We start from the raw sequence: 10,727 nt of genomic DNA, 5'->3' as shown, positions 1-10,727 counted from the left end.
AAATAGGTAGATTATCAAAAGTCTTGCAGACTACAATGTGAATTATCTTAAATAATGTCTGAATTAATTAAAAGTAAGGTTACAAATTATTTAACTACCATGTGCCTTTCGGGATTTGTAACATTTTGCAGGATTTACAGAAAAATAATAATAGGGTTGTTTAAATTGTGTGAACTTCAAAAGCACTTCTAGCTAAAACTTGTTGACTTTGTTGACAAAATGTTTTTGCTGTCTGTGGAAAGTGTCAGCAGCATCTTTGCATTGAAATATATCTTCAAAACTGGCTGAAAACATTACCATCTCAGAAGAAGGATAATAAGTTATTTAATACATGTTTTGAAGAAGTGTAATAGAATTCTTGTAACTTCCAAACTTCATCATGTAAGATTTAAAAGTTTTCAATTTTACATTATTTTGTTTATACCAATTGGATATAAATATTCTCTAATGTGATTTTATATTTACACACCAGCTGAATCACTTAGAAGCAAAAATTAAAAATGAATGATACTTTCAAAAAAACAGATCACTGAATTATCCCTTTAGTTTGTTCTTCACTTTTTATATTTTTAAGTGGAGTCATTCAGTTTTAATAGCATTTTGGGATTTGGTAAACAGCTGAGCTTTGAAGAGAGAGTCTTTAGCTTTTTTAAACTTAAATCATAAACCATTCTTTAACACAAACATTACCTCTTTCCAAACCTGGATATCCAAATCTTCCCCCGTATCTGTGGGGAGGGATATTCGAAGTTACCACTTTAGGAGAAAAATGTCTTAATTTTCATTTGTGTTTGACACAATAAATGGTCATAGGAATATATAAATAGTTGTGGCAATTCTTTCTAAAAAAATCAATGAGTGAATACCTTCTTGAAAACTTTACTTTATTAGAGAATCTAGCCCAAGTGTGAAAAATTTTAAATCACTCTATTTACCAAAACTGGCTAACAATAAGCTTACCAGAAAAAAAACAACAGTGATCAGTAAATACCTAGACTTAACATTCTTAATTCTTGGACAGAATTTTAAGATCCAGGTTTGATGTACTTGTAAGTTAAATCCCTCTGTTTAATAATATAAAAACAATCTCACATTTAATACATTGTTTTCATACTCATATACACATACAAAAGTTGAGAGACTTTTCTTAGAAACACGTTTATAATGGACATGTATATAAAATATTGTGAAATATAATCTGGATAAAAATTTTATTCCAACAACACTTCTCTATTTTAAATCATGTTTATTATTTAAGTTTTTATCACAGTGGAGATTAACTTAAGCTTAATCATCCAGTCAGTGTCTATGGTCAATTTCATCAAATTCCAAAAAAGTAAAATCAACTCATTCATACACTCTAAGTCCCTTTACTACCCCACCACTCATTGCCTGTGTCTTTTTTCCCTTTTAACGGCAAAGTTGTGATAAGATTGTGAAAAGGTATAATAGGCTTCTATGTATAATACCATTTCTTCAAGTATTCAGAGGGCAGAACATTTGCCTGCATTGCATATTAGGAAACTACTTGTGACATTATTTCTAAGGATAGCAGAGTGGCTCCTGGTGGGAGTGTAATGACGGTGTCTGTCATAGTGTACGACAAGGATTTACAGCATTCCAGAATTTTCACAACTCTTCCCTGTTAGCGAAGGCCATTAGGCGAATGTTGTATTTGTCTACTCTCAGCTGTCAGATGCGGGGTTTCAAACTACAAATAAATAAAGCATACACTCAACCTGTGTAGTGCAAATGCTAAGTAAACAGAAGGACATGGAATGGACTCAGTTGTCAATCAGTGAATGGTTCAGCAGGGAGGTCCGGATTTTATGATGTCTGCAACTTACATCCCTGTTCTCAAATGAATACTGTCACTGTTCCATGTCAGCCACGAGGACTGGAAAAGGCTGCTGAGGTGGGGGCTGAGGGAGGGAGCGAGAAAGTAGGAACTCATTTTCACACACAAGTGGTACAATTTCTCTGTCGTTTTCTGTGTATCTGTGTAGTCGGTTTTGTTATCAAGACCTCAAACCTCTCCCGACAAATCAGGTACCAATATGAACAACGGCAAATATCCCATTTAAAAGAATTGAAAGTTGGCACCTATATAATAAGATCGTGTGGCCCAGATAATAAAAGGGAAGAAGAACTTGGGTTTTCAAAGTTAAGGTTTTGCAGATGTGACACCTGAACATTCCAAAGTTACATTATAGAAAAGCCATCAAACAGTTACGCAAACATTCAAACAACATCCCTATTGAAAAATGCCATATAAACAATAATCGTCAATACTTTGAACAAAAGTCAGAGTTTTGTAGCTTTAAATTGTACATTTAACATAATGTTACCCATTAAAATGAAATAGAAAAAAAACTATGAAATTCTTCCACAGGAAAATGATCAGTAGTGGGAACACAAAAGTAAAATGTGACAACAAATATACATTTCCTTAATTATATATTCTCCCCCAGAAGTGTCCACAGTCTGTAACAAAAGGAAAACAAACACAAAACAACTGAAACAAACTAAAAGTATAAAAACTCTGTTCCAGGTATCCTCGCATTATCTTCCTCTGGGTCCAGTTTTGAGGGAAAAGTGTTCTTTCACGGTAGTGCTCTGAATTCACATACATTAAATGACAGAAGAGAGACATTTGGGTCCTATCTTTCTATTTCATCCTTGAATGTGTTGTACCTTCAACAAATACAGCAAGCAGCTGCTAAAAAATTCTCTTAATTAGGACACACACACACACACACACATACACACACACAATTCTTATTAAGAAAAAGAAACCATTCCTTATCTGGGACACAAACATATAAAGATTTAAAACTAAGGTCTGACACGGTCACTTAGTTGATTTAAATAATTAAGGCTTCTACAGCGTTGAGTGCCAAAACTCTCCGTATCAGTATTTGATTAAAACACATGTTTGCATTTTAGGGTTGTGCTTTTTTACAGCCATCTTAATTCCACAGAATTTCATTAGTAAAATCTGATAAGGGTGTGTTAGAATTGCTTACTGATGTTTTACTTTTAGTAGCTGTTAGACTAAATAGTGGTGACTGAACAGATCTGTGTCTATGCCCCCGGCTGTTGGCTCACTTCACCTTCTTTTCATGTTTAATATGGCCGTTTCTTTTGTACTTGCCATTGGGGATTCCATTGTGGTAATGTCCATTAACTGTGCTATGCTTATTTCTAGACCAGAGACTTTTGATTTTTCTGTAGATAAATTTTGTCACCCAGGACAAGAGGAAGTAAAACAAGGCAGCACCAAGCAAAAGCACAAAGGCAATATCCAGTAGGAAATACTGACAGAAAGAGATCTGGTGGACAGTGGAACGCAGGTGGTGGGCTCCATTGTGACGGAGAATGTAATCTATCCAATAGATAGTCCTATTGACGGGGTGGCCAGGTTGGTCCTTGTGAATTTCTGAAAGCTTCTGAGCCCTCCGACGGTAGCTGTGCAGTGAGAGTAAAACACAGGATGATCACATACACACAGATACTGTTATTTGTCGATCTCTCAATCTAAATCTGGGTAAATTAACAAAAACAACTGTCTCTAATTAAGTGCCCAGAATGGGTGCGCATGATGTTAAGTGTTTTAAACACATTCTTTTATGTTAACCCAACAAAAAGAATTTTAAACTGGAAAAGAACATGAAAATCTGAGAGACTAACTTGATGATTAAATGTTAAGGTTTGAATTCAAGTTTTCCTGATGCTCTTTCTATGCTATACCACACGTAGTCCTTCTCATCATGTTTTTAAATACCATTATTCTATAAGTCTCAATCAGGAAGGGATGTAAATTTGTTATTATTCATTTAAAATGTATTAGGTGGAAAGATGGAGTAAAATATGCAGAACTTCGTTCCATCCCCCTTTTTTCAGCAGTGACATCTAATTTTGTTTCAATTTAAAATAACATTAAATAATGGGATGAGGACATATTTATTAAAGAGATAAAAGTGGGTTGAGAAACACTTCTATGAAGCCACAGATGATATTATACTCAGTGTTTATTATAGGTAGTGTATAGATATACGTATATACAAAGAAATCACTCTCTTAAGTGGTTAAACACCAATTAAAGAAGATAATCATGAAAGTGAAAACATAAACATTTTATTTTAATTTAAAAATAAGTAACTATGGCTTGACGCCGATAGGTCAGTGGTTAGGGTGTTGGCCACATACACTGGGCTGGCGGGCTTGAACCAAGCTGGGCCTGATAAATAATAATAACAACAACAACAAAATAGCTGAGCATTGTGGAAGGCACCTGTAGTCCAAGCTACTTGGGAACTTGAGGCAAGAGAATCACTTAAGCCCAAGAGTTTGAGGTTACTATGAGCTGTGATGCCATGGCACTCTACTGAGGGCCACATAGTGAGACTCTGTCTCAAAAATAAATAAATAAATAAATACGTAACTACACACTTGTGTGCCAATCTTTGACAACTACCCAAAGCTCCCTCGCATAAATCCCTTTTGTATTATTTAGACCTAAGAAACAATTCTACTTGAAGAGGTTACAAAATATATTATGGCAGATATCACTCTGGAGTTGTGCCTTACAGAGGAACCAAAGTTTGGACATGTGTGAAAACGTGATAGGCCAAGAGAAGCACAGGAACTAAATCCTAAAGGTGGGAGAGTGAGAGTGTGCTCAGAGAAATTCACTTGGAAAGAGTGGGTGGCATGAGAAGTGTTCGCTTGTAAGTTAGACTGGAGGAAGATGAGTTTTGCTCACGGTCTTCTGAATGCTCAAATATGTAACTTGGTTAGAGCCATTACATCAGAAACACTGGCTGTTAAATCAGAAAGGAAGATACTGATGGTGGAAATTCTATTCAAAAGCCTTCACTAATGGCCAAAGAGAAACTGCCAAAAAATGTTAATGGAATTAGACAACGCCGTGGGAAATGTCGTAGTGGAAGATTGAGGAAGGGTTAAGATCTGAAGGGAGAGGGAGAAATCAGATGGAACTGCCATGTTTCCAGTGTGGATGGCTCACATGGCAGAGTCGGTTAATGGGACACAGAAACATGTAACTCAGGGCACAATGGCCAAAATGACTACAGGAAGCAAAAGAAGTCCACAGAAACACTGGAGCTAGGAGACTGCAGGGCCTAATGCGGGATCTACTCAGTTACACATTAAGATCTAACAAATAAAAGAACAAATTTGAGAAACAGAATGAAGAGCAGCTCAAGGCTATTACTTGCAGCTTCTTCCTAGAGTCACATACAAAGGGAAATGCAATTAGCAGGCAGAGTTTTTCACTCATCAATGTCTCACAACAACATCAGAATTATAGACGGTGGCCATAAAGTTCATGTGCAATCTGACTTTATGGCCACACTGTATACTACATCCAGTTGTTTTCACAATGTAAAACCCTCACCCAAACATTACGGATGTTTGCAACTTATCATGACTTCTAAAAAGAGAAGTTTCTCAAAATTTTGTCAAAAGAGAAACTAGATACTTTCTACTACTCCACTTTGTAAGAAAGTGCTTATGGGGTGAAAAGGCATCTGCAAAATACGAAAACTGAAGCATCGTATCTTAGGAAATAAAATCCAGCCTTCTACTGAACGAAGATGGAGAAGGAGGATAAAAACAATCTCAGTCCTCAGGGACTTTGTAGTCACTGTGTATAAACGGATTATACAGTTTCTCCTGTGGGGAATCCGACTTCTTGCACTGTTTGTTGAATAAATGATTAACCATAGGAAACAACAGGTCCACCTGGGTCCTGAATCACTATTTGTCAGAAAATCTCCTAAATGTCTCAGCTTATCTGAGTGTCAAGGACTCGTATCAGACTCTCAGTCCTACCTGGGAGAAGACTCACAGAGCTGAATTACACACTCAACAATCCAATTTGCTGACTCTTCTGAGGACTGTGGATCAACTGGAAGGAAATGCTGGGGGCTCCACAGATAAATTTCTTCATGCTGGTACTGGCCTCAAATGTAGTGTTACGTGGAAGTGTTCTTTTCAGCACAATTTGCTTTAAACTTCAACATTCTTTCCAACAAAGTTTTGAATGTTGCCAAATTTAAAAAGTGTGACTAAAATGGTCACTTAAGCCAACTCTAAACTCTTGTAAGGATTCTCTACATAAAGGCCCTTGTAATAAAAAGAATTACCTTGTAAAGTGCTCATGTGACATATGCATCACATTTTATAAAAGCGTGTCTTCTATTAGGAGTCGACCACAGGTTGGATATGCACTAGGTTAATAATAATCAGCTCCCCATCTTTTCCCCTAACCTGATTTTAAATAATAACATCTCCAGATTCAAAAGAATTCCCCCCAAAGGAAAAGCAAACAGTTTTTATTCAATAAACCCACATACAAGTAAGGGAAAAAAGTGTATAAATTTATTTATGTTATGGGTTAAAAAACAAGGAATACTTTTTAAGCAACATTGGTTACTTGCTTTAAACTGCAATATCTCAGAAAAAGGTATCAGAGAGGCAAATTAGTCTCTTTAATAATTATTAGATGTTAAATGTGGAGCACTGTCATATATTTGAAACACAAAAAGATAAATTAGTTTACATGACTTTTAGCAAAGGACATACTCCCAATTTTTACACTGCTGGAGATGTCCTTCCACCCTGAATACACAAAAGGCTTTCAGTTAAATACTGAAAGTTTTCAAAGATTACATACAGTTAACTAATTATTTATCTAATATGCATAGTTTGGGAAGTGATATAAATTGATTCACTGCACAAAATTAAAAACATTATGAAGTCAATCACTTATGTATACATCAATATTATGTAGCTGGAATTTAATTGCAGTCAGCCTGCTCAAGCCTCACAGAACAGTTGGACTAACTTCCTATAACTACCCCAGATTTTTGCTCTTTTCTTTTCTTCCTTTTTCTTTTCTTTTTTTTTTTTTTTTTGCTTAAGACAGAGGTTCACTCTATTGCCCAGGCCAGAGAGCCATGGCATTAGGCTAGCTCACAGCAACCTCAAATTCCTGGTCCAAGAGATCCTCCTGCTTCAGCCTCCAAAGTACCTGGGAACCTGGGAGTACAGCCATCCATCTTTATGTCCAGCTAAGTTTTTCTATTTCTAGATCTATTTCTAGAAGGGGTCTAACTCTTGTTCAGGCTGGTCTCAAACTCCTGAGCTCAAGAGATCCACCTGCCTCGGCCTCTCAGAGTGCTAGGATTAAAGGTACAAGCCACCATGCCCGGCCTTGCTCTTTTCTTTATAACTGACCAACCCAGTAGCTCTATAACTGTCCTCTCACCACCCTACAACTCTCCTTTAGTGCTGTATGTTATAAACTTCTCTTTAAAAAGACAATATGATATAAATATTCTTTTTCCACAAGAACATCATGTTTCGTAAAGTGCTAGACTTTAAAAGAAAAACTATAGCTCATATAAGAAAGGATATAGTAAGGCCCTGCTAGTCATAGAACATACTGGCCCAGGTGCCAGAGCTATAACCCAGACACCGAGTATTTTAATGTGCCAGCACATGACAGCCAACCTCAGCCCTCATGCTTTAGGTAGCATGCTGGACCTCCGCTGAATTCAGCAATTTATATATAAGTTACGTTATTTTACCTGAAATAAATTTTATGGTTGGTTGTCCCTTAGAATGAGGCAGCATTCCTCAATCTTGTGTTAAGCCATATCTCCCAACAAACAGAAAAAGTTTTACATTCTTCAAATCCTTACTACCATTTGTAAGCAAGAGAAATTAAACATTGTGTATAAAAATGGTGAACAGTTCTTTATTTTAAAAGAAGCAATTTTAAAATCACATGAGCCAGTTCTCCATCCTTGGAGATTCATATCTAAACCAGGTTAATTCAGGACCCATCAAAATTTAAAAAGCAAAATAAAGATTCTGCTTTTATCATTCACCTACATAAATCAATCTCAACATTCAGAAGGGATCCCTCGCAGCCCAAGGCTTGGCCTATAGTGCAAGGAGCACTGGCCTGAGAATCACTTCTGATTCTCATTCTGCTCTAATTGCTGTGTGACTGTGAGAAAAGGACTTACACTCTCTGAATTTCAAGCACCTCATCTCTATTATGTAGGTAATAAAAACCTCTATATGGCTATCATGAGAATTACAATGAAATAAAGGTTACATTTTGATGTACTGTAGAAACCCAATGATTGTTCATAATAGTTTATCCCTCAGTTTGGCACATCCGGATAGAATATTATTCAGAGTCCTTACAGGACTGGCCAAATGATTGCTATATTTCAAACTATAGAAAACATGCACAAGGCATTGCTACAGGAATCTAAAGGATGTTTCCATGGTTGGTTTTACAACTTATTGACAATAACTGGCTACTAATGATACACACATATGCTGAAAGCAGACGCTGAAACCTCACCTGGGATTATTGATAACTGTCACCAGTGCGTCATAGAGCTCTCCTTCAGTCACCGTCTTCCATTCCAGTAATATCCCCATGCCTTTCGCCTGCACCCTGGTCATTGTATCATAATGGTCTCCAAAGAGTGGGATCCCCACTACAGGCACACCATGATACATAGTTTCAAAAATACTGTTCAGACCACCATGGCTCAGGAAGGCTTTAATATTCGAATGCCCTAAGGAAATAAGAAAGAAAGGAACGTATTACACTATCACTCTACAGAAAGATTTTTCCAGAAATTTCTTAAACATATACACTACAGTTAACACACATTTCAGAAATAAGATTTCTTTTCTTTTTTCCCTCCCCACCCACCCTTGTCCCTTTCAGAGACAAGATTTCTATGGGCCCAATTTCACTCACTCCTGCTCTATGCCAATGAAATTACTTGCTATACATATAACTATCAACTTAACATACAGGCAGTCCCTGAGTTACAAACATCTGATTTATGCACAACTTGTACCTATGAACAGAGGCTATTACGTTATAGTACGCTCCCAAGTTATAAATGTCTGACTGATGTCCAACTCACACTTAGGAAGGGAGGCTGGTATAGGTAACAGGTAAATGTACCTGTTTCAACTTATATACAAATTCAACTCAAGAACCCATCTCATTCGTAACCTGGGGACTGCCAGTATTTCAATTAAAAGCCATTTTTAGGTAGCTGAAATGTATAGCTTTAAGCACTAGTTTACTACTTTCTCTCCAACACAATCACCTTACTAGCAACCTGTGTTTAAATGGCCAGTAATTAATAGGAAGCCAATGAAAGCAAGAAATACCACACATACCAGGGTGGAACCACATTCTGCAGAAAGAGATATCTACTCTCTGCCTACTCAAGCATTTACCCATATTAAAGTCAAACACACTTCATTAAGAAAAATGTAAAAATGTGGGGCTGGTTTTCAGAAGTTCAGGTAGCGTTAATAGGCTTCTCTTATGAAAGAAGAATGGTGCACAATAATCACTGTAACATTCGAGTTCCATCAGAATTTATGTTTGACAATTTTTACATTTTAGGAATATGCACATTTATAAAAATCAGTTGTAAAAGATAATACCATTTTGTGATATCTACTCGTTATCGGAAAAAAGGGATTATTTGTCAAAATTAATGAGGTACTTTAAAACCCAGATTTATTCTCCTAGTAAACAGCGTACATTTCATAAAAGGGATCCAAATACTTACATAAGAAGTGTAAGAAAAATATAGTGCCTATAGAAGTGAGTTATCAGCCATATCGGAACTACAGCTTGCAGTTAAGTACAAATACTCATGCCAGGTATGAAACTGAGCATGTGTGTGAGCTCCCGAAGCTCTCTTACCCCGGAGTCTAGTGGAGTTGGTCAGGCAATGCCTCTTTTAATCTTTATCCTTGAGTGACTCTTAGGCCCAACTAAAGGACCTGCTCTAGAAATGGATTTCAAAGTTTCTTTTTAGCAGCAGACCCCTTTCTGTGAACAGAACCCTCCCACCGAGCCCAGCAGTGAATGAGGAGCAGAGCTGGCCCGTGAAGAGCGGGGAGAGCAGGAGGGAAAGACTCTGTTTTGGATCCTACTTCTCATCCTGAAGGAATCTTCTCGTTGTGGTTATGGCCATCAGAGCACAGAAAGGTCATGCTCAGAATGTGAAAGGACATTAATCTCGGAGAAGTCAGAGAGCTGAGATTGGGAGGAACTCGAGAGAGCTGTGGACTGGAGGGGGGTGTTCAGCATGGACCCTGCCGTAGCACCTTGCAGTCAAAATGCAAATAAACAAACAAAACACACACAACAAAAATTTAGATGCTCCTACATAACAGTGTCACATTATTGCGCTGAGACAACTGATAGTCGGGGTATCTTATTTAAATTTCCTGCTTCTTTTTTACCTCCTATGAAATCTTCGGTCATAACAGTAAAGACATAAAAGATAAAAACCATACAAGTATCAAGAAAGGTAAATTGCCTTGTGCTGCTTTTCTATGTTTTCATCATTTACACAGAGTAACATTCACAGTGAACTAGATGAAAAAAAATTATACATAAATGAAATTCTGAAGTGGTGCTAAGAGGATCACTCTAGCTTCCAGAAAATATATTTTGGAAGTATAATTTAAAATTACAACCACTTTTATATAATATTAAATATTAGTATTCTGGACTAAAGGGTAGTCAACATTCCCCAAATCAATGACCTGTTTATAACATATTAAATAATTTGGCATTATACTTCCCTAGAAATTTAATGAACAGATACACATTTTTACTATATAAAATATTTTAT

The 10,727-nt window shown here is 36.7% G+C and overlaps 1 protein-coding gene across 1 annotated transcript in view; it reads right to left on the bottom strand.

Annotated features, from left to right (window-relative positions):
* Positions 1-3,104: 3,104 nt before the first annotated feature.
* The window catches only part of UGT8 (UDP glycosyltransferase 8), a 99,752-nt gene continuing 92,129 nt past the window's right edge, over positions 3,105-10,727 (bottom strand). The window contains 3 exon segments of the mRNA XM_012810346.2: positions 3,105-3,468; positions 8,408-8,668; positions 8,724-8,755. Coding sequence (XP_012665800.1) covers positions 3,105-3,468; positions 8,408-8,668; positions 8,724-8,755 — 657 coding nt within the window.

Source organism: Otolemur garnettii, unplaced genomic scaffold, assembly GCF_000181295.1.
Source record: "Otolemur garnettii isolate 467f Iridium unplaced genomic scaffold, OtoGar3 scaffold00129, whole genome shotgun sequence".
NCBI lineage: Eukaryota > Metazoa > Chordata > Mammalia > Primates > Galagidae > Otolemur > Otolemur garnettii.
Note: the sequence above shows the minus strand (reverse complement) of the source record. Positions and strands in the feature narration are given on the sequence as shown.